At 33.2% G+C, this 25569-nt stretch overlaps 1 protein-coding gene across 1 annotated transcript; it reads left to right on the top strand.

Moving 5' to 3' along the window:
• The first annotated feature begins 11744 nt into the window (after window positions 1-11744).
• Window positions 11745-24889, top strand: LOC113695048 (protein MANNAN SYNTHESIS-RELATED 2-like). The gene is made up of 6 exons (XM_027214007.2): window positions 11745-11996; window positions 15806-15950; window positions 16110-16180; window positions 17387-17472; window positions 22139-22727; window positions 24410-24889. Exons 1-6 carry the CDS (start codon window positions 11877-11879, stop codon window positions 24686-24688), a joined length of 1290 nt encoding a protein of 429 aa, XP_027069808.2. The 5' UTR covers window positions 11745-11876; the 3' UTR covers window positions 24689-24889.
• Window positions 24890-25569: the final 680 nt, after the last annotated feature.

Here is a 25569-nt window from a genome sequence, read left to right as displayed (position 1 = left end):
AGGAACCGTACAGAGAGTGAAATTCAAAGGTCAAATAAACCAGTTTCTAGGCAAACAAGTACAGGAGGAAGTCGACCTAAAGTGCCAATTAGGGCATTTTCTCTAGACCAGCAACAAGTCCCTGACCCTTCTGATGTGATAGAAGGTACGATCCCTATTTACCATCGCCTAGCTAAGGTTTTAATTGATCTGGGTGCAACCCATTCTTTCGTAAACCCTGATTTTATGTGTGATTTAGATGTGAAACCTGTTAAATTGCCATATGATCTAGAGGTCGGGACACCTACTAGGGACCAATGTTTGATGGCCAACTTGATGTATAAAAATTGTGAGATATGGGTTGAAGAGCGTAAACTATTGACAGATTTGATGAGTTTAACCATTAAGGGGTATAACGTTATCTTGAGAATGGATTGGTTAGGTCGATACCATGCTCAATTATATTGTAAGATGATAATGGTGGAGTTTCGTATTCCTGGAGAAGCAACCCTAAAATTGGACGTGAATGGTAGGCTAGATTCGTCTGCTCTTATTTCAAAAATTTGGTTAGAAAGATATTAAGTAAAGGAGCACAAAGGTACTTAGCGTTTTTAATCAATACTCCAAAAGATCAATTGAAGTTGGAGGATGTACCGATAGTGAAGGAATTTTCGACATCTTTCCTAATGAACTAGCATCCTTGCCACAGGAAAGGAAAATAGAGTTTATGATTGATCTAGTTCTTGGGACAGAACTTATATCTAGGACTCCATATCAGATGACTCCTATTGAGTTGCAAGAATTAAAATTGCAACTACAGGATCTGTTAGAGCGAGAGTTTATAAGAGAAAGTGATTCTCCGTGGGGAGTACCGGTATTGTTTGTTAAAAGAAATATGGAAGTCTAAGGTTGTGCATAGACTGCCAAAACTTGAATAACGTCACCATTAAGAATAAACACCTTTTACATCACATTGATGAATTATTTGATCAGTTAGAAAGAGCTGTGGTATTTTTAAAGTGGATCTTAAACAAGGGTATTACCAGTTGAGGATTAAGAAAGCGGATATACCAAAGACTGCTTTTAATTTTAGGTATGAACATTTTGAATTTATGGTGATACCTTTTGGGTTAACTAATGCCCCTGTAACTTTTATGGAATTAATGCATCGAGTTTTTAAACCTTACGTGGATCAATTTTTGTTGATTTTCATCGATGATATTTTAGTCATTCAAAGACGCGAGAAGATCATGAGTGCCATTTGAGGGTAGTGCTACAAACCCTGAAAGAGCACCAATTATATGCTACGTTCAACAAATGTGACTTTTGGTTGGAGAAAATATCTTTTCTAGGGCATATAATCTCTAAGAACGGAATCACGGTAGACCCAACTAAGGTAAATGCTGTTACCAAGTGGAAACAATTCAAAAATCTTACTGAGATTCATAGTTTCTTGGGTTTAGTGGGATATTATCGCCAACTCATCAAAGATTTCTCCAAGATTACTGGACCGATGACTGAGTTGATGTAAAAATATAATAAATTCATGTGGAATGCAAAATGTGAAAATAGCTTCGAAAAGTTAAAAAAGCAGTTGACTAGAGCACCTATTTTAACCTTATCTAGTGGGAAGGACGGATTGACAGTTTATACGGATACTTCAAAAGAAGGCTTGGGATGTGTGTTGATGCAGAATGAAAATGTAATTGCTTATGCTTCTAGAAAGTTGAAACCTCATTACCAGAATTACCCGACCCATGACCTAGAACTAGCGGGAGTGATTTTTGCTTTGAAAAAGTGGAGACATTACTTGTATGGGGTGACATTTGAGATGTATACAGACCACGAGAGTTTTAAGTACTTGTTTTCTCAAAAGAAATTGAATCTAAGGCAACGTCGGTGGATGGAGTTTTTAGAACATTATGATTGTACAATCAACTATCACCCGGGAAAGACTAATGTGGTAGCTGATGCCTTAAGTCATAAAGTTCAAATAGCAGAGTTGATAGTTAAGGAATGGCACATGATAGAAGAAGCAAGTAAGTGCAATCCACTTGTAGAACAACAAAAGGTGATTTGCGGGAATATCCAAATGAAATCTATCTTGTTGGACCGTCTCAAAGAAGTACAAAAGAAAGATCCTATGGTACAGAATTGGATAGAAAAGGTGCAAAAGAAGGAAGTATCAGACTTTAATTTAGGACCTAAGGGGGTCTTGAGATTTCAGAACCGGATAGTTGTACCAAAAGATGAAGGTTTGAAAAAGAAGATTATGGAAGAAACCCACCATTCCAGATACACAGTGCATCCGGAAAGTAATAAAATGTACCAAGACTTGAGTTGCTCTATTGGTGGGATAATATGAAAAGGGAGATTGCCCAATTTGTACAAACTTGCCTGATTTGTCAGCAAGTTAAGGCTGAATACCAAAAACCATCAGAATTATTACAACCCTTAGAGGTACCCGAGTGTAAGTGGGAACATATTACAATGGATTTTGTGTCAGGGTTACCAAGGATTCAAAAGGGACATGATGCTATTTGGGTAATAGTTGACTGATTAACTAAGTCAATTCACTTCTTGCCTATTAACATGAAGTGTTCTTTGGAGAATCTAGTTAAATTATACATATATGAGATTATAAGGTTGCATGGAGTGCTGGTGAGTATAGTATCTGATAGAGATCCTCGATTTGTATCACGATTTTGGAAAAATGTGCAAGAGAGTTTGGGAACTAAGTTGAATCTTAGCACGACGTACCATCCTCAGACCAATGGACAGACAGAAAGAGCAATCCAAACTCTTGAAGACACGTTGAGAACATGTGTTTTGGATTTCGGAGGGAGTTGGGAATAATACTTGACTTTAGTGGAGTTTACTTATAACAATAGTTACCACTCATCCATTCAGATGGCACCATATGAGACACTATATGGAAGGAAGTGTAGGTCACCGATTCATTGGGATGAAATAGGAGAACGAAAAATTTTGAACCCTACAACGGTGCCTTGGATTGAAGAAGCGTATGAGAAGGTGAAACTAATATGCCAAAGAATTCAGGTAACTCAAAACCGGCAAAAGAGTTACACAGATAATCGAAGAAAAGACTTGGAGTTCAAGGTTGGAAACAAAGTGTTCCTTAGAGTCACGCCACTTAAGGCAAGTATCATGTCGGGGAAAGGAAAGAATCTTAAGTCGAGATACGTAGGACCTTTTGAGATTCTCCAACGCATGGGAAATGTGGCGTATTGTCTGGAGTTACCAACGAGTTTATCTAGGATACATAATGTATTCCATGTTTCTATGCTCAAAAAGTATCATCCCCACCCTGCTCACGTGCTTTAGTTAGGGGACATCGAAATAGATGAATCACTAACCTATGATGAGCAACCTGTACAGCTTTTAGACCGAAAAGTGAAAGAGCTGAGACATAAGCAAATTCCCTTAGTAAAAGTGCTTTGGAGAAACCATGAAGTTGAAGAAACTACGTGGGAATTAGAAGAGGAAATGCGAAAGAGGTACCCCAAGTTGTTTACTAATCCAAGTGAGAATTTCGAGGGCGAAACTCTTTTAAGGGAGGGAGGATGTGAGAATTCAAAAATTTTATTTATATATATTTATTCAAGTGTTTAAATCATTTAATTATTCCTTTAACTATTTATTCACATGTTTAATTTCCTATCTTTTCTCAACTTATTCATTTTAAATCATTTTTTATTAGTTGGAATAGTTAAACAAAATCTTTACGTGCATGTTTTAGCGTAGCTACGTGAAATTTTACTGAGATGTACTAGTGCGACCAACTAGTAAAACATGATCATGATCATGAGAGTGTAGTAAGATTTGAACCTTGAAGGAGACTAACAAGACTTGAGAGTTGAACCCTATTCACTCACTATTCATAGTTGACTTGGAGTTGCTTGTAAAATCAAACAAACTCTCCCTTTTCTCTCATCACTTTTCCTCTTCCTTTCTCACTCCCCTTGGCCAAACATTGAGAGGCAGAGAGAGAGAGAGAGTTGGCTGCAAATTTCTTCCACCATTTTTCTTTGATCAAACCCTTAGATAATCACCAAGATTTCACCTTCATCTCCTCTTCATTTTCCCTTGCTTGTTGGCCGATTCCTTGGGCCAAAAGAAGAGGAAGAAAAAGCTTTGCATCTTGCCAATCAACTCTTGTTCCAAGTAAGATTTTCACCCTAACATCATTCCCCTTGTGGAGTTGAGAGGTTGGCTTTGATGTGTAGTTTGTCTAGTGATATTTTTTTTATGTTGGAAACTTGGAGGAAATGGTTGGTATATATATATATATATATATATATATATATATATATATATATATATATATATATATATATATTTAAAGATGCCTTGAGTTATAGTTGAAATTGCAGTTGTTATGATTGAAAATGTTGTATCTTTTGTGAGTTAAAATTTGGAATGTGTGCTGGAAAATTTCTGGAAGCTGGCTGAGAGAAGGAGGGACCAAAACTGAACCGTTTTCCCTCTTTTGTAATTGTAACTTTAGCAAAAATTGCTTTAATTACTTGCTTAGATGTTGATTCATGTATGTGAGGCTGATTTGAGCAAAAAGTTTGAGCTGTGGATGGTCAAATTGTAGTTTGCTTCAAGATATGCTAGTTGTTGAACTTTCGCAGTGGTCACTGCACAGACTTAGGGAAACTGTCGTATTTTGGTGTAAAAAAAATCCAAATGAGTTCTATTTATTGTATTTGAAACTAGATTTAGTGTTCTTTCTACTATGAAATTTTTAGAATTTTTCTCAATTCCTATGAATATCTATGATTTTCCAAATTTGACTAAATTTTCACACTTGCTATATTTTTCTACCTGATGAAGCAGCAATTTGAGACTGGAATTTGATTGATATGTGGACGGAATCTTACAAATGTGTCTTCTAGGAATATGTAGTCCTTTGAGTCTATTTTCCAATGGTATAAAGTTTATAAATTTTGGACTTAAGAAGCTTGAGATAAGATTTTTCAAACAGCCTCATGCAAAACTTGAGAAAATACGATTTTTCTAAAGTTGTTCTTGCTTTCATTTCCAACTTCAAATTGGAGTTGTTAAACCATTTTGACCTTGGTTTTATGATTGGAATTGAGGTTTTCTCACAACTTTATGCCTTTGAATTGAATAGTGATTGTTGATTGTTTGAAACTGAGTTTCTCTACTAGCCCTTAGTCATTATTCGAATAGCGCGTGGTATGAAATCCTTATTTGATGGTGCTAACGGTTTAGTATCGGATGGTAGGACTTATGAAGAAGAATTCTAACTATAACTTAGTACTTGGATGGTGAAATTGTGACTTTTAGACCACTATGCCTTGTTAACCCCTAGATCACTGCTTATACGTGGGGTTTTCACTTACAACTAGGGTGTTTTAAAGAACGAGTGACTTTTCTTCCCAAGTCGCTTGTTGAACGTTTTGACAAGAGTAAACATTAGTATATCACCTTACTATACCCTTGCCTCATTTGAAACCTTTTTTTTTGTCCCGTTTAAATTTATATTTTTGACTTTAGCGTCAAAAGTTTTTCCCTTGTGGTTCGAACAAGGATAGGTGATACTTTTTGACTAAAAGCTTGCACTTGGGGGTTCAACTACTTTATTCAAATGTTTTAAAATGATGAACTTCTTTAGTTCACTTACCCTATGTATTTGATCACAGGTTTCGAAAGCGAACCCATGGACCCTTTCACCAAAGAAAGTTGACTTTTCTAAATGCGGTGAGTGTTCTAAGTGCATGTTGCACTTCATACTTGCTTGACATGCGCGTGCCCTGTGAAATTGCCTGTTATTAAACTATTTGATATTTGACGTGGATAAGCATGTACTTTATCTTGCTCAACTCCTTTCTTGCTTATACTTGTCCTGTTAGTCGTTTGGGCTATTGTCCCATCGATTCTTTATTGTGAACTATTATTCTATGGCTATTTGATTGGTTGGTTGGGCTGTTATCCCACCAACACAACTGCATGTTGGGAATTCGAAAACCCTGTTGGCTAATTAATCGAGTCGAGCCGGTAAGGGTCTAGTCGATTAGATAACGAACCCTGGGTCTACTGTTTTATCAAGTGGAGTGATATCTTCTCGACTAATTGGTATGTTCGAGTATTACCACCACTGTTTATTGTGGCGTGCGGGCCTGGTGTAGGGGGTGAAACAGTGAACGAGAATTGGAGTAAAGCGGTGTTCTACGGTTATTGGTTTGTTAAATGTTGACGGAGTGTCAACCACCTACGAGATGTCCGAGCTACGTGGATCTGGCTTTTGGAAGCTCTTGTATCCTTGAATTGGATTGTTAGTTCTTAACTTGCGCTCCAAGTATTTGTCTTATTCTTTCTTGAATTAGTCTTGAATTAAATATTCTTGTTGGTTTGACTATGTGATTTTCTTAGAAACTCACTGTATGTTTGTTTTCCTTAACAGGGGAAAAAGTGTTAGCACCCTGCGAGTCGTGAGCATGACAACAATTGGTATATTTTGTATTTTGTACTTTTAAACTGTAAGGTGAATCTTGAATTATGTATTAAGATATTTTGGAGATGATCGCTTCAGCTTGTAATAGTTAGTAGTTATTGGCGGTATTGAACGAGTTACTCGTACTTCTTGTCTTGAGGTGTTAGTGAGTCCTGGCGAGAGTTGGGCAGGCGGCCCGCCGACCCCTCTGGTTTGCCTTAGGAAAAAGTGGAGTCGTCATAGAAATAACAAGATTGGCATGTTTTATGATTTGTACGAATGTTCTATGAATATGATCATGTCATGTTATGTATTTCTATACCACGTTCGGCAGGAGCCGCCTTTAGGACCTACAAGACTAAGTGCCATATCGGACAGGGGCCACTTATGTGTACGCCAATCACTTTCAATGTAATACATATGTAATATATGGAAAGTTTCCAAATGTTTTTTTTATTGGATGTATGCATATGTTATAGTATGATCAAATTTGCAAATATATTCATTATATATATAGCTACATGATCCGGCAGGAGAATAAGTACCATCTACTAGGCATACATTACTCAACCCACGTATTCTTACTTTTGCTAGTAGATCAAGAACGTAAGATCGTGCATGTTTAGAAGACAAGATGAAGGGAGATAGATAGACGTTTACATGCTGGGAGTATAGAATAAGGGTTTAGCAGATGTACTAGTTGGAATATAGCATGTATTTCTTTATTAATTGTAAGTTTTAAATTTTTGTGGATTTTTGTAGGTTATTATCATGATGTCTTGTATTCGTGGAAGTAAGGTATCATAGGTTTGACGTGCCACATTGCAAATTCGATCCACGGACCTGGATTTGGGGTGTGACACCATTTTCTACATTATAAAGTGAAATATTACCATAAATATCAAATAAAATATTCTCAGATGAGTAAAGTGCCTATTATTTTCATTGAGAGGGGCAAAGTGATATTACGGCCCACTTTCAGGGGCAGAGTGTTATTAAACCTAGATTATATAGTACTTAGCAACTTTCTAATATCAAATCTTTTTTCCTTTAACTTTTTTATAATACATAACCAATATGTAAATTTGATGATGAAATGAAGCATGTTACCAAATTTTCATGTAATTTGAATCAAACCGTGATATGTATCATATACGGTAAAATACAAAACCCCCTTTAGTTTGGAATTTGGTCACAATATATCGCCATTATTTAAAAACTCCCACATATTTTGGACTTGTTTGAAACTTCGATGGAAATCATCTAAACTACTGAAAAATGTAGTACACCCGTCTTGTGTGCAAGCATAGGTGATAAAATTGATATTGTTTTCTTTTTTAGAAAAAAATGTTAAACGTCTTTTGTTTTCCAAGCTTTCCAGTTTCCTTCCCACCTCCAATTATTCAAGGGATAGTTTCAAAAACCTCCCATGAGGTTTTTGACTATTTCATTAGCCTCTTTCCAGATTTCAAAAATTACACTAACCTCCCTTAGGGTTAATTATCTTGTAACATTTAGATCCAATCAATTATTAAAAAATAATATTATGAGAGAGAAGATAATATGATTCCATCATTGTTCCTTATCTAGTACATTATTTAATTAATTTGATACCAACCTACATGTTAAAGAAAAATACTAAAATTTGTTGTTTACCATTAAGGATCAAATTACATATAGCATCAAAAAAATAGTATATTATTTTATATTTTTCACTTAATATAAGATCCCAATTATTTTTTTCAGTTACATACTCATTGTTAAACACAATTAATAATAAACAATCAAAAAATTTGCAATCAAAATATTATAGAGAACAAACTTTAATATCATCAATATTCTTGTCAGCATAATAAGATTAGTTGCTGAAATTTTTATGGTATTAAAATTCTCTCTTTGTAATATTTTGCTTACAATTTTTTTAATTATTTATTGTTGATCTTGCTTGACAATGGATTTGTAACAACAAAGAGTAATTTGGATGTTACATTAAGTGAAATATCTATAATGATATACTATTTTTGATGCTATGTGTAATTTAATCCCTGACGATAAACGGCAAATTTTAGTAATTTTTAATGTTTGGGATGATATTAGATTACTTAAACAATTTAGTAGATGAGGGATAATAGTGGAATTATATTATCTTTTCTTTCCTATTATCACTTTTTAATTATTGGTTGCATTTAGATGTTACAAAATAATAAATTTCAAGAGAGGTTAACAGAATTTTCAAAATCTGGACGAAGGCCAGTGAAATAGTGAGAAACCTCAGGGAGGTTGCTGAAATTATCTCATTATTCAATCAAACTTCAATGATTCATTCCTGTCTCTGCATTGAATGGGCTTCAAAATCAACCAACAGCCAAACATTCACCTTCAGATTTCAAGCGTTCCAGTTTCCTCTGTTAAAAAAAAAAAAAAAATAGCTTTCCAGTTTCCTCTCTATCTTGTCACCTCAATCTGCCTCCCACCATTATGAACACCACCATCTTCTCGCCTCATTCCTCCCACAGAGCATCACCGATCCTTTCCACTCTCTCACCTCGAGCGTCTCCTGCAACCATTTCCCCCAACTCATCAAACCCCATTCCCTCCGTCCCTCAAAAAATCAAAAGATTCTCCTCTTCCATGGTGTCTTTTTGGCAGATCAAGTAATCACTAATCAAAGGAAAGATAGGATTAGTAAGTTCCTCGCTTCTACTTCGAACATTTTCTGCCCATTTTTCTTTTTCTTTTTATCTCTTTTCTCTCTTTAAAATTGAAATGGATGAGAATATGATTGTGTTTCCAAAAATTTTCATCTTTTTTCCAAAATCGCTTAGTTTAGCAAACATAAATATGACTCAAATGGCAAAATTGGTTAATAGTAACAAGAAAAAAAAGGAAAAAAGAAAAGAAAAAATGAAGTTGGATGTCTGATTATTTACTACACTATGCTGTTGGGGTATTTACCATTAGCGATCATATCTGGTGTCTCCCTTCATATGAGATTAGAGGCTGTCATCCTCATCCTTAAAGCTGCCAACCTTTTTCTCCATTAGAGTGTCTATGGTAATGGTTGTTGTGGTTAACAAAAGTTGTGGTTAACAGTAGCTGTTAAAATTTGCCCATTCAAGGTAAATCTTCTTGCTCCAGTGCTAGAGCCTATTGCTTGTGTTACCTTTTTAAACCGTTAAACCCTATACGTTACCCTTGTCCGGTTGCCAAAGAGCATTATGAGTGCAATTTCTTACCATTCAAAGTTGATTTTTTCTAATTTCATCTTCTTCCTCCGTCATCTTCCATCTGAAAGTCCTGTAATTAATTGCAGAGTTATCTGTTAAAACATTGAGACTCTTGAAGAGATTGATATGGGATGCAAGCACATCTCTCTTGACTCGAGAATTTCAAATTGGGGTCGTACGTGTTCCTTCTCTGAATTGCACCCCTCCTTATGAATCCAAAAATTTGGAGACAATTAATTAATTTGATTACTGGTATTATTTCAAGGCGAATGTAAGGAGTGGGACAGAGAAATTTCGTCGCCATATAGGTTTCCCCAAAATGAAAGTTGAACTCATAAAGTGATGACTATGTTTTCTTGACCAATTTAATTTGACTTCAAATCCTTTTTTTAATGCCCTTTACAAGCTACAATGGTAGTCAAGAAAACAATTCAGACATTTAAACTTATTATGTTGCTTCCGATTATGTAATTTTTTGGAAAATAGAAGGAATCAGGCCTTTTTTTTATAGCTTTCACCAAATTAACATTTTGTAAAAAAGTTGTTAAGCAGTTTAACTCTTCAATTCTTACACCCAGCATAAGTGAGCTGATCTAACCATTCTTAAAGCATAATTTGGAAAAAAAAAAAAAAAAACAAAGGCAATACCATATGAGTATGGATGGCCACAGTTTAGGTCTAAATCGGAATCAAATTGGAACCGGTCCAACGATTTGTTGAATTGAAATTGGAATCGGATTTTAGAAACCGAAGCCAAAGCCATAACCGTGACTAAAGGGTCAATTTCAGATTCATCAAAATTTTAATCTGGAACCAGAACCAGTGTTTTGGGACTTGTTTAAACTATTTAAAATATCATTTGCTACTTAAACTTATTTGATCAGTTTAGAGTTCAATATTAATAGTCAGCATTTAATACCTGCAACTCAATCCTAACCCAACAATCTATTGTCTCATTCCATTAGTAAATTTATACCCTACACGAATCCAAGACTTATCTAATTTAATCAATAATGAGATATTTTTCATAAAATTTGCATCATTTTTTCTTTTTTCTTGCACTTGATAATGCAATGAAGTTCTTTTTTTTTTTTTTGGTTACATTCATTGTCATATTTTCTTAAAATCAATTTTATAACAACAAGTGTTTAAGTACAACTAAAAGAACTAGACCTATTAGCGAAAGAAATCGGAATTGAAATTGGACCAGAACTGAAGGCTCAAGAACTCTAACCATAGCTATCCCTATAAGGGACGGTTCAAGTTCCATCTTTTAAAAGAACCACAATCATCAGTTTTTAACTCGAACCATCGGTTTTGGAACCGTGACCATGTCTACATATGAGAGATGGTTCCCTTTTGTTGGCTATTTCTTTATTTAATGAGGGGTGTGTTTACGTGTCATTATTTAGAAAAAAAAAATTTCATGACATCATAAATACATTTTCAATCATCTTTCTATTTCAAATATACCACATCACAAAATGTGCTACAATGTTAGTCCAAAAATTTTTTCAAATAATCTTGAATTCAAGACTTCTACCTCTGCTTAGCAGGACCGAAAGGATGCTGCTGCTCCATAAACCTCTTTATGCCCCAATTTCACGAGATTGCTCTTTCTATAACTTTGCATGACGTAGGGTTCAAAGATTTTTCCAGCTCACTATTTCCACTACATAAAACTAGCTAGCAGTCCGAAAAATATAGGATTGTGCATCGCCCAAATGTTTTGTGTAAGTTGAATGATAATGTATTCACAAATGGATTTTATTGTTGAATGTGTTGATCTACTTAATAAAATAAAAAGGACAAAATTAGATATATATATATATATTAAAATTCTTAATCAATTAAAAATGTTAGATAAAAAATAAATGGGAAAAAAAGGTAATGGAGAAGAGCCCGACCGTAACCCTTACGTAACATATTTTTATGTGAAAAAAGCTACTTACTTTTAGTGAAACACATGCATTCTGATAGCGGTCTTCACTGTCGTGTCGTTTATTTAAGCCTCTGCTGTTCTCTCCTACTTCCTACTTTAGTCGGTGTTGAATTGTCTTCCTCCTCCACCCCACGGCGAAAACAAACAAAGTACGTAATAGACTGCTGACGGTGCTCAGAAGCCAAGTACATAAACTGTAGTTCAACACAAGTACAGAAGCTCACACGAAAAATCAGAGAATTGCATGTTAGAAAAACCAAGTACGGCAATGGACTTGAGGCAAGTAGTGGCAGCTATTCTCACCATGTCTATGTTTTTAATGTTTGGAAATATGATCAAGAAAGACCACATTGATCCACTTCTTGTAAGTATTCTAAACTACATTATTATCTTTTGATTAAACTATAATCTAGCTTATTAGGTAGTATGGTTGGTGGCATCATTGTTTTCTTTTATTGTGATTTACTCATCTTAGCATAAAGGTTCTGTTTCCCATTGTATAGTGGTTGGGTGATTACAAGATAAATAGAGCTGAATTATTTTAGAGGTTTCATAGTATGAGATCTATTACTTCTTATGTCGGTTTGGATAAGCTGGAAATCAATTGAAGATGCCAGGCAAAATCAACGGTCTACTTGAGTACTCTTCTAGCAAAATCTTTCCTAGAAAAGAGTAGAGGATCAAATGGCAGCACCCTTCTGAAATTTCAAGAAAACATATAGAAACATTATAATTATTTTCCCTTTATTGTTATTGTTCTTTCTTTGGGTAAAAATCGCTTTTATAATAATCTTTTTCGGAAGCTTACATTTTTCATAAGAACTTAAACATTAAAATGCCTCCTCAGCCCTCCTATGTTATAAAAAATACAAAAACAAAAAAGTCATCATCTTTTTCTGCTTCCAGTCGGTTGTGGACGTACGCTTTCTAGGAATTTTATCTGCATGAGAATATGATAAAGTGGAGTGGATTGCTTGTTTAGTGTAACCAAAAGGTTCAAATATTTCTTGTGAGACCTTTATTAGTTAAGTGTGTACAAAAAGATTTTTTTTCATTTATTACTTAAGGTTTTACAAATAGAAAAATACACTGATAAACAAATACATATATAATATGATGACAAAAGTATTTACTTTGAAGGTTAAATTTTAAGCACATATAAGTTGGAGTCAGGATAAAATTTTTTGCTGTTTTTGCGGATGTTTTTCAAAAACTTTATTATAGCTGTGTTTATGAAAAACTTTTACTGTAAATGTTTTTTGGATTGTTTTTAAAGTTATATTAAAAATATTTTTTGAGATATTTTTATAATTTACAACTTTTTGGGGGTATTTTTTTTTTAACTTTACACCACCCACCACCACCCACTCCCTCCTTCTCCTGCTCCTGCTCCTCCTCCTCCTCCTCCTCCTCCCTCTTTCTACTCCCTTCTCCCCCTCCCCTCCTTTCCCTCAACCCCAAACCCTTCTACCACTCACGGGTGGTGGCTGCGACTCTAGCCACCACCCTAGCCGCGACCTTCTTGGTCGTGACCAGAAGCCATGAGTTGCGGCTTTTAGCCGGGACCTTCTAGTTGCGATCAGATTTGATCCCGACCAGGAAGGTTGCAATCAGTGGAGGGGAGGGGGAATTGGAGGGCGGGGAAAGGGAAGGGAGAAGGAGAGAGATGAGAAGGAAGAAAGGAGGAGAGAGAGAGAGAGAGAAGAGGGAGGGTCATGGGTGTTGGGGTGGTGGAGAGTGATGGGTGGTGGTGGTGGTATTTTTTTTTGTATATTTGGAGTTATTTTTATATATTGTATGGATGTGATGTTTTTAGAGTTATTTTTATTTGTGTATTACTGTAACATTATATATGAAAAACTTATTTTTTAAAAATTGAGAAATCCAAACAGAGCATTTATTATTTGTAAAAACTTTCTATTTAATAGAAGGGGTAAACACAAATTTTTTGGAACGTGGGGTGTTGGGGCCCCTCGTCATCTCCCTTAGCTCAGTCCGTGATATAGATATTTGTCCTTATGTGCGTCTATATTGCACTCTTATTATATTGTTTTCAAGCTAACCAAAGAGAAGTTAAGCTGATAAATAATAAAAATGGATTCTTAAATTGATAAATAAGAGAACACATCTAATTGATGGAAAATTGACTCGCATTACAAAATATAGGCTTCATTGTAGATTGCCCTCCTTATTTTTGGGGGTTACTTTGTGTGTTCCCCCCCCCCGGGGAGAATGGAAACAATATACATTTTCCACTAATAAGAATATTCCACTTCGGCTGTTAAAATAAATAGACAATTTTACGATTCTTATACCATCATTTTTTTCATGCATTAATATTTTTAGTCATTTCATTTTTCATAATTTTTTTATTTAGATATAATTGTTTAGTCATCAAAATAGTTTTCCTTTCCTTATACTATAAATCCTTTCTCTTTTTTTTTTTTGAGTTTTTCCTCATTTCGATATTAAGCGTTTCTCTCATGAAAAAATTTTCCTCATCTTCTAATTTGGAGTATTTTATGATTTTTATTTACATATTAATTTTTTCTCGGATCAAATTTTATCCTTGCATATATACTATGAGAAACTTTATTTTTCTTAATTTCGGTTTTAAGATTTGAGTGTCTTTACTTTTCTTAATTTTTATTATGAGATGAATTTATCACTGGTCACATATTTTCCTTCCTAATTATATAAATTTTTTATCTTTTGAAATCTGCACAAGCAATTCTCATTCCCAAATAGGGATCCTTGTAATATTCTTTCTCGATGTGCTCAAATCTCCTCCAACACAAGTCCTAGATGTCGTGTGGTAGGCCGTTTCCTGGCTGCGCTTTCTTAATTTTTAGCTAGATGTCAAGATTTTGACTCATCAATTTTTTCTAGTCTTTTCACTTTTTTGTCTAAGTTTTTTCTCTTTTATTTATACCATAAGTTTTTTCTTTCTACATTAAATTTTTTCCTCGTAAAAAGGTAAGCTGATTAATAGAATCTTAATGGCATGAAATTTCGTCTTTTGCCATCATTCTAACAAATAAAGAATGTTTGACCCAAAGTCAGAGGGGCAATAAAGAAAATATAAAACACATTTCATTTCAACTATAATCAAATGTTTATTCACTTAGTCCAAAATTAGGCTCTTGCTACAAAAAACTAATTTATTTTTTGTTTGAATTTCCTCAATACCAAACTGTATTTGTGACTTTTCAACATATGCATCGCTTAGATTTTGTCTAAATATATAGGAATCACATAATTTTGAGTAATCAAGATTTGTATACTAAGAAAATTAAAATCTAAAAAATTTGTTGGTTGGCTGTAATTGATTGTGAAGACTGTACCATATTCAAGATTTAAATATATTTTTAAAAAATCGTATGCGTTGCTTAGGTTTTGTCTAAATACATTGGAATCACATAATTTTAAGTAATCAAGATTAGTATATTAAGAAAATTAAAATCTAAAAAACTGTTGGTTGACTGTAATTGATTGTGAATACTGTACCAAATTTAAGATAAAAATCTTTTAGCAAAAATGATAGTGACAAATTAACTATATTTGTTTCCTAAATGTGTGCAATCATATTAATAAAATGCACAACGGATCATACTATATACATCGACGCATACCGAATTTAGCTCAACTTTTTCTATAAAAACTCACTTATAATTTCTTTTTGTCATATTATGACAGGACAGTGAAATCAACTAATTTTTGGAGCCATACACAGAAACGCACACAAGCACAAAAAATTGATTTTAGTTGAAGTACACCTAAATTAATGCACATCCTGAATTTAAATAGGTTTTCAAATTAATTTTATTTTGTTACAAAAAATTAACACTTAATTCTCCTCTTAAGCAGTGTTTCCAAGATACTTGTTAGCCAAAACCATTCATTACCAAAGATGCGATTCATTCCACTATCATTCAGGCACTTTCTTTCTATCACTGTCTCCTGAGTTGTTTCCTCCTTGGAATTCATTGGAAAAACCCACTTGCCAGCTGCTGACAAGTTAGTTCTAATTAATTTAGACACAATTTTGGTGAGAAATTGAAAACAATCTACTGACATCATAATCTTTACAAAAAAAAAAAAAAAATCAAGTAACGTAGTAGTATGCTCATTAGGATTTTGATAGCCTTTCCATTTTGCTTCTCAATTTTGAAGGTTGACATGCCAGTGTCTTTCGACATCCAGCAGGGTATGTTGAAAGTTTCAAAGCATAGCCTTGTTAAACTCGCTGGCTCAAGTGGCCCATGGAAGGAAGACGATGAAGCTATGAGACCTTGCTGGAAAAAACTATATAAAATGAGTACGTCTTTAAATTTAAGATATGAAATATATATATATATATATATATATATATATATATATATATATATATATATATATGCGCGCGTGCGTGCATGTGTGCGGATGTATGTACTTGTAAATTATCTTCATCTTAATTAGGTTCTTCTTTCTTTCTTAGAAAAGGGTGAGCAAACAAATGGTTATATATCCCTTTCACTCACTAAAGGTCCTGAATATCATGCCTTGCAGGTATATCTTTTGCATTCACCTTCATTTACTCCAAGTCATGTATGAAGTGATTTTGTATGATTTTGTTAGTAAGAAGTTTGTGTACCCAAAATAGAAGATATATTAGTTATTAATTTTTTAAGTTTTATTATTTTGAAAATCCCATTTAAGTTCAAGTTCAATTTAAAGTTATCCCAATGGAATTCTTCATTTTATGTTTAAATATTTTTAAAGTCACTTGTAATTTTTCTATTTGTTGGATGGGTAATACTCTTTAAGCTAAGTCACCATAGTGGATTACACACATAAATGCATAGTGGATTATATTACATCAGCAGTAATAAGTTGTTTCACGGGGGAGGGATGGATTGGATGATACGGGGGGAATGAGTGTAAGTAAAAGGTTTCGGGTTCGAATCCTCCTACTTACACTAAAAAAAAAAAATGTTGTTACACAACTAGTTACACACATTTTCAATTCTAGCCATAATGGATTTTCTTCTTAAATTAGTAAAGTTAACCTAAGAATAGAATTGAAGATGTGATAGTATTTTTATCAGTATAGTATTGGCCCATCCTGAATTAATAATGTAATCGAGCAATTGAATGGTTTTGTTCAACATGATAGAGAGTAATTCAATGCTTAAAATTGTTTATGAAATTTCAATTATAGATATCACTTTGATTAATCCTACACATGCAGCGCAGCATTATGATTCGTGCAATAATTCTAGCATGGCTTTATTTTGTAATGCACATAGCACATCACTCAAAAGGTATGGCATACATAGACAAATATGTATGCTAGATATTTTGACAATAAGAGCAAGATGGAAATGCTAGTACAAGGCCTATACTTGTCATTTAGTAAGTGAACTCAGGCCTATTTGTATTTTACACCCAAAGATTTATTTTCCTTAATTTTAGTTATTTGCTGTCTTTTAGTATATGGAAAATATATATCTACCTTTCTTCTATTATTTAATCTAATTTTTTTTTGTCTCCATACAAAAGAAAGCCTTTTAGAGATGGTAACTCTTCCAAGTGACCTATATATACAAAAAGTTTGTAGTTTTTCAGAAGCTTATACTATTGATTAAATCGTAGATAAGTTAGACATATTTGTTCATCTACTGTGGAGTTTAGTAACATCAACTGTTTATGATTTTTCACTTAAATAAAATTTCACATTTTGAGCCCCTAATAACTTTTTTGAGTAAATCTTAGATTGCCAATGCAATTATGATAGCCAAGCATCTTGGAGCAACACTTGTTCTTCCAGACATAAAAGGTGCCAAAGTGAGCGAGAAGAGGTCAGTAATGATTAACTATATTTTGAAGCATCTATTTTTGTTTTATTTAAGCATTGATGATTACTAAGATTGAAAATCAAATCTTCCTAAGAAATTATTAAGAATGTCCATGTATGTAGCAAATTACGACATTATGTATACGACAGTTGGTAACATCAAATTAAGAAAAAAATTACAAGCTATGTTTTTTTGTAGGTACTGTATAAAGAGAAGGGTTATCCTTTTCTTTTTGTTACATGTGGTATACATTTAAATCTATTACTCTAAAAGTACTTTTAAGTGAAAAATGTAATAAAAATTAATCCTAGCAAAATGGAGACGTATAGAGTTGATCTAACATGGTCACTTTACTTCCAAAAGTAAACTATAGTGTAAAATACATTGACACAGAGACACATACGTATGAGCATATATTAAAGATAATTTGAAAAATATTTTTTAAATAATACTGTACCACTTTTCATATTGTGATATATGTGAAATAAAAAATAATTAAAAAAAATATTGGATGTAACCAATACCTTTTTGGCGAATAAGACGATATCCAAACAAATCCTATACTTATGGATACCTAGGATTCAAGGTATAAAATGTTTTGAAATGCTCAAATTCTGGGCAATTTTTTTTTTAAAGGATAAAATCTTCAAAATCTTCTTATCTTTCCCTACCTTTTCCTTTTCTTTTTTTTTTAACTTTCTTTACTCCTGCCAACTTTGTTCCACCATAACTAGTTGACCACCAACATCCTCCACATCATCTTTTCTTTTCTTTTTTCCTCTACCTCTCTTTCTTTCTTTCTTTCTTTTTTCGTCTACTAGATCTAAACCATCACTGATAGGTGGCTAGATCAGGGGTTGGGGTTGAATGGATCATCATCACCATTGTTCTACCATCACTGTTGCTTCCTCCCAATCGTTTAGGGGTGGGCAAAAAACCCGGGCCGATCTGAAACCCGACTAACCCGATCCGATCCGATCCGAAAAATAGGATATCCGATCCAATTTTTCTTAGAGGGACAGATGCAGGTCAGGTACCCGCAAAAACGGATACGGATACGGATCAGCAAAATTAAAACCCGCGGGTACCCGACCTGCAGGATATATTAGCTAAATATTAAAAAAATAAGGGTTCATTATATCATTTTATAATTTTTAATCCTAAGTGTAAGTAAAGTGGTTCACAACCTCATATTTTAATCTCATATGATTCGCCTCTCCTCATTTTGTCTAAAAAAATGAATATTCTTGGTGAAATCTGAACCAAATGAATAAAACAAAGAAAAATTTGTGAAACTCTATCCTAAAAATTGTTCGTCCCTTTCATCGTTTTTCATTTTTATTTTACTTCCATCGATCTTTCGTACAAATTTTTCATCAATTCAATCAAAAATTTGTGTTTGGAGCTCCAATTTTTTGTTAGCTAGATAATTAAAACATTTGTGTCTTTCATTTATTTATTTATTTTATTGCAATTGTGTCTCTTAAATTTGTCTCCTTTTATTTTAGTGCAAGAAATTTATTTTTCTTTTTCATCACCTTTAATGCAACAAGGTCTATTCCAACGATGTAAGAAAGTTGGGGAAAATTTTTCAAGATTATTTTGGTTATACTTTCTTCAAAAATTATTAGCTCTATTCAATTTTTTTTCCACAATCGACTCATTTTGGATGCAATCTTATACCATAACATCCTTAAGGAAGTTGAAAAAGTTGCCATATACTTATTATCCTTGTGTTTGTTATATTGTAGAAGGATGAAATGCGTGAGAATGGTGATGTACTCAAAATTATCATAAAACTTCATTTTATCTATTAGATATTATAATTCTAATATGTACTAAATTTATGAAATCGGTTTGATTATTGGATGAAATATGTGAGAATGGTGATGTATGAATTTTGATTATAATATCTCTACCAATGTTAATTGGAAAGCATACTTTTTTTTATTAGAAAACATGTTGATATTAAGTGAAAAATATTTTTTATTGAAAATTTTTTTTTTAGGGGCGGGTACCCTATGACCCGCCCTTTTTTTTCGGGTACCCGAAAATATTAGGAGCGGATTAGGGTCGCAAAATAGCTGACCCGATATTTTAGGGTCGGGTCAGCCAAATCTTGTTAGGAGCGGGTACCCGACCCGTACCCACCCCTATAATCGTTATCTCTATTGTCGCCACTAGAAGAAGATAGTGCAAAATCTAACTAGTCTTGATTTTTTTTTTTTGCCTCAAAATCCATGTTTATCAATTCTTTTCAAATTAAATTGATATTATATCATTGTTCTAGGAAACCAAATTTAGCTCTATATGGATTACACTTCTTTTTTCAAAAACTATTTTTGTTTCTAAAGTCTATAGTAACAACTCTAAAAATAATCTCAAAAAAAAAAACTCCAAAAACACAGACAATCACAAATACAACTTATTAAAAAAAAAAACCCCATTACATTTTCTTCTTCCACCCACCACACCATCCACCACACACCACCACCCACCACCACCACCTAGTATTGTCACTGCCCCTTCCCCCACTTTCTCTGTCTCTCTCTCCTTCCTTCATCTCCCTCTTCCTCTTCCCCCCATTGCCTCCTTTCTCCTTCTTCCTCCTCCCTTTCCTTTCCCCCAACCATCTCCGTCCCTCTCTCATCTCAGATCCGTTAGCCTCAGATCTGTCATGATTGGAAGAGGGGGAGAGGGCAACTGGGGGGAGGGAGAGGAGGGAAGGGAAGGAGGGAAGAGAAGGAAGAGAAAGAGGGAGGAGGGAGGATGAATGAGGGAGAGGAAGGGAGAGGAGGGGGTCACACCACTGCTTCTACCATCCATTCTACCATAGCATCCAAACTTCATTAGAAAATCAAGGGGAAAAAAAGGCAAAGAAAAGATAGAAAAGAAAAGAAAGCAAGAAGATGACATAGAAAAAATGAAAAATATTAAACAATAAAGGGTAATTTAGATATTTTATATCCTTTTGTCAATTTGAATGGTTTTCATCCATTTTTCCAGTAGGTCAAAATCATAAAGGGATTCACTTTGATATCGGTTAACAATAAGGCACGCTCTGACTTTGCGCAAAATCATAGGAGAGTTTTGAGGATTTTACCCTTCTTAAAACTTATATTATTGTATGCAAACTAATCAAAGTTCATGATGATTTAATTCTTGAGTTAATTCACTTTTAGTTCATTAAAGTAGTCCAAAATCTCAATTGAGCCCCTTAAATTAAAAAAATTTCCAATTTAATCTTCCAAACTAAGAAACTTGTGTTAATTTATGTTTTTAAACCAAGTGCGTCAAGTCAAAAATATCTAACTAATGCATGAGAAAATCTAGCACCAAAAAGAAGAAACAAGTAAGTGCTATCTAAACCATTGAACAAAACTTTACAAATACAGATATAAAAATAGGAAAAAAGAAACAATAAAAAAATTACAACAATAGTAACTTATGAGATGCATAATAGGCAAAGAGTTCTCACCTTGTTGACTATTTTTTGGTGGAAAAGATCCATTTAGTCTCATAAGGTAGCCTTATTCAAGTTTTTATGCCTGCAACATCTAAATTAAGGAAAAACAAGAAAGGAAAAATGTAACTCTAAAATTAAAAGCTATTCAAACAATTGCTACCTAAAAAGTAAAATTGAATATATATATATATATATATATAATGAGATAAGTCTTATATAAGTTGGAAAAACCAATATCTACTCTTAAAAGTCAACTTAACTCAATATAGTGTTTATATACCAACTCTTTCTTGGAATCTTTAGTGAATTTGTAAAACGTGCTTAGAAAGGGTGAGGGTGGGTTTGAAGAAGGACATGTGGTATGAGAAGTGGAAGTTATTGTAGGAGTTTCGATTAGGGGTATGTAAGAGATTTAGTTGATTGAGGGCAAAAGTTAGATTGGAAATGAGGGCATAAATAGTTTTCAGTGCAACCATTCCAGTGTAGTTTACATTTTATTAAACATATTACAAAGATCATTGGCGTAATGCTATAAATCATTTCATGCCCTTTGTCTATTAATGGTGCTATTTTGCAAGGCCCATACATAAGGTTGAAAATGATGTACAACATGCTATATGGACCATATACTTTTCCAAATTCAAAACTTGGGCCACGTTGGCCGTGAACCTTTCTCGAACATTTACTTTAATAGTAGCTCCTACACCTCAGTCAATAAGAGTGGGTAAAAACTTTTGTACAAGGAGCAATTGATCTATTAGGGAGAATAGGTATGGAGAATAAATGGAAGACAAAGAATAAAGAAAATAGAAAAATTAAAGTAGTATAACATCCAAAATAATAAAAAAAAACTTTTAGACATGTTCTTAATTTGCAATTGAGTCCTATTTATTGGATGAGATGTTATATAATTACAGTGTTGGTTTAAATATCGAATGAGTCAAATTTCTTACTCTGCAGGAGTGAATTGTAACATATTCAATGTAAGGGATCATTTATCACTTTGAAGGATTAAAAGGAAATTAACCCTTAATTTTTCAAATACATGTATTAATGTTTGTTTCAACCAGATTAATATTTGATTTCTTGATATTATGAGAATTATTAGTTAATTTATTGCCTCTATCGTTACATTTTTCTTTCCTATTATTCTTCATCCTTTATCCAGAAATCTCTCTAAGCTCATATATTAAATCATTTCAGGGTGTTTGGAGAAATTTATGACCCTCAGAAGTTTACAACAAGCTTAGATGGTGTCGTCCAAGTAGTTAAGGATCCTATTAATCAACAAGTAGGAGAAAAGGTCATTATTGTGAAGGTTCCTGAAAGGGTTACGGAAAAATTCATTAGTGCACACATTGAACCTATACTTAAGAAGAAAAAACAAGTGAGACTCACAAGTCAATATCAATCTTCAAACTTGACAAAGGCAAAAGAAATTGGTGATTACTTGAACCCTTATGGATGCGTGGCAATGTTTGGAAGTCTAGATCTACAGCCACAATTAAAGGAATTGGTGGACTCAATGGTTAGAACACTACGATTCTTAAGTTGGAAATCCTCTGCAGGCAAGTTTATCACTGTGGACGTGAAGGTTGAGGAATTCAAAAATAAGTTAAGTTGCCAAAGAAATGATACTACAAGTAAAGAATATTGTTATGGTGCTGAAGAGATTGGTCAATTCTTGGAGAAGATTGGTTTTCGAAAAGGCACAACTGTCTATTTAACTCAAACTGAATGGCATGAAAGTCTCCAACCATTGAGAAAATATTTCCCAAATACCTTTACCAAGGTAACATCTTCATACTCAAGCAAGTTACTATTGAAACCATAAAATCTTGATTTCAGTAGTTGAAAGCATGATGTAGAGTTATCTCATTGTCTTCTTATTCTATACTTATATTTTGTGAAATTGCTTGCAATTTCATTAACTCATACAGTAAAACAAACTTTCTAGTAGCAATGAATTGAATTCTCCTCTCAATGTGTAGTCATTGGACAACAATTGTGTCATAATTATATTTACCAACCATATTAAGCTTGCTCATATATTGTAACAAGATTATTTAATTAGATATAAAGTTACAAAAATAATTTATTTATAGGATGGTCTTCAAAAACACAATAGTTCTATAGCTCTGTTTCCTTGCTATATACCTGGAAATCTCATTGCTGAATATGACGTTTTTCCTCATAAATTTGATGTTATTATACTCTCAGGTATTATTGATGCACCTTTTATTTCTTTAGTTCGCATAATGAAACATTGAATGTCTTCTATTTCAAAACAATAATTTAGCCTCCAACGTATTACTAATCCAATTCATTCATATTCCTGACACTGTAGATGCTATTACACACAAAATCATACTCGATTTGATAGAATTGTTCAATTTTAAAAGAAATCTTTTTTATGGATTAAGATGTGAGGGGTTATTTCTTAGTTTTGTCCAAAGAGTATAAACTGAATACAGATACATCTTTTTGACTGTTGGAAGGTTTCTTTGTATATATTAGCCGGAAACAAGATGATTTGATGATTATTCCACTAGATCTAAATTTACAGATAAGGACTTCCTTTTCAATTTTAATGTTTTATATTGAAACCCACCCTTTAAGCATTGGCAAACAATATTAGTGTGATTGTTGCAACTTCAACTACAAAAATACTCATTTCTTACCTAATTTATAACAGTAATTTTGACATTGTAAAGAAACTTTTAGATAACATTAATAAACTAGATGAAACGTCAGCACATGATGCAAAACTTAAGTGAAAGTAATAGAAGTTTTAAACCAAGAGGTTTTCTTATTTATTTGCACTTAAATGAAGATATATGACCAAGTATTTTTAAATGACTTTAAAGAAAAAAGTATAAATATCAAAGTTGTAAGGTTAGGTACAAATGTTCAAAAGATGAAATTTTGATCGTGGGTCATGTAATATTTACCTTAAACAAATATACCAAACAAACTAAATTTCAATACCATAAGAATTGATTTGTTAGCAAATGTCCTTATTGCCATCTCTTTATTTTGTGGATAATTTGATGCTATTGAGTAAAGCTGCTTATGAATAATTTTATTTATTAGAAATACATTCAAGTTCAATCAATGATGGTAAATAAATATCTATAACTAGTAAATAAATAAGTAATTGTGTCTCTATGTGCGCACATGCATATACGTTTACATATATATCTGCACGCAAAAGGACATACTAACATACATAATACAAGTTCATAGATATGCAACATATACCAATTAGAAGAACATAAACGTGGCCACAATAGAAAGAGGTAAAGAAGTATACTGAAAATTTTCCTTTCCTAGTTCTTCTCTTAAGCACAAATTGCAATGCAAGCTCATATATCATGTATCTCTTATATAACATCAACCACTTGGTATATCTAGCTGTCCTTTCACTTACTTTGATCTTGTAGTTAATACTAACTATCTTGAATTGTACAACAGGATGCAGTAATGCCTATTGATCTCAAGGCAAGATACCTTGATTCGGGAAATTTTGAGTATGAAAAGTTCATCGACTTCTACCTTTGCATGCATAGTGATGTTTTTGTAGCCACAACTATGAATATGTTCTACAATAATGTTGCCGAGATGAGGATTGCCTCAGGAAAGACACAGATTCTTATTCCTGCTAAAAAATTGTCAACCTCAGCAGCCGATTATCTTTCCCCTCATATATTGAAAAAAAATCATATGGCGTATTCATGCTTATGCAAAATCTAGGAAGCAAGTTATTTCAAATATATAGTCTACAATATTTGTTTGAGAATCAATGAATGTCATTTCTATTCTTTAATAGAAGTAATATGTGGTTATAATTTCTAGGAGAAAATATGGAAAGCATAAATAAAACTTACAAGTGAGTTTGTCATGTAAATGCAATTATATAAGGTGTTATGAATGCTATTCTATCTCTATTTCTTCCTTCTTTATCTATTTAATTTTCCCATAGCAAAAAACTCCACCTCAAACATGGATGCAACATTGATATAATGGACAAATACGCTAAAATATCACGTTTTACAATCCAGAAATTCTTTTTTTACTCATATATTGATTACAAATTATAAGTAGTCAAATGTTATATCAAATTACAATTGAACTCTTCCAATAACAAAAGAATTTCTATCAAATGTATTTAAATCAATTATACACAACAAAACAATCAAATCTTCAATAATCTATTGTGTATGTGTTGAGTCTCTAATTTGAAATTCTACCAAATCCCCAATCTGAAATAAAATGAAAATTAAGGAGACAATTCTAGATACCCGAAGCTATTGATTAAAATCTCAAAACTCAAAACATAGAAATTCTATTTGAATATTATAGCAGAAAAGGAGAGCTATTACAACTGGATGACTAAATCAAGTAAGCATTCCTAAGGTAATCCCTACTCCAATACTAGCTGCCAATTCTCCTAAGTGCGTGGCGCTTTGGGCCATAATACCACATAAAACTGAATGACTTTTCCAATATTACGATTCATCTTAATAGTACTTATAGCACAATGTTGAAACGCTCTCCTATTTCTCTCTTACATAAATACCACACAATTAGAGATAGCACTAATTTTTTGAGTTTGGCACCAAAGGACTCCTCAT

The sequence above is a fragment of the Coffea arabica genome, chromosome 6e (genome assembly GCF_036785885.1).
Source record: "Coffea arabica cultivar ET-39 chromosome 6e, Coffea Arabica ET-39 HiFi, whole genome shotgun sequence".
NCBI classification, from domain to species: Eukaryota; Viridiplantae; Streptophyta; class Magnoliopsida; order Gentianales; family Rubiaceae; genus Coffea; species Coffea arabica.
Note: the sequence above shows the minus strand (reverse complement) of the source record. Positions and strands in the feature narration are given on the sequence as shown.

What these genes read in the sequence shown, in the direction of transcription:
- LOC113695048 (XM_027214007.2), top strand. Translation starts at nt 11,877, where the DNA reads ATGTTAGAAAAACCAAGTACGGCAATGGACTTGAGGCAAGTAGTGGCA. An exon ending in GAAAAAACTATATAAAATGA is followed by an intron (nt 15,951 to 16,109) that starts GTACGTCTTTAA and finishes TTTCTTTCTTAG; the next exon opens with AAAAGGGTGAGCAAACAAAT. An exon ending in CTGAATATCATGCCTTGCAG is followed by an intron (nt 16,181 to 17,386) that starts GTATATCTTTTG and finishes AGTAAATCTTAG; the next exon opens with ATTGCCAATGCAATTATGAT.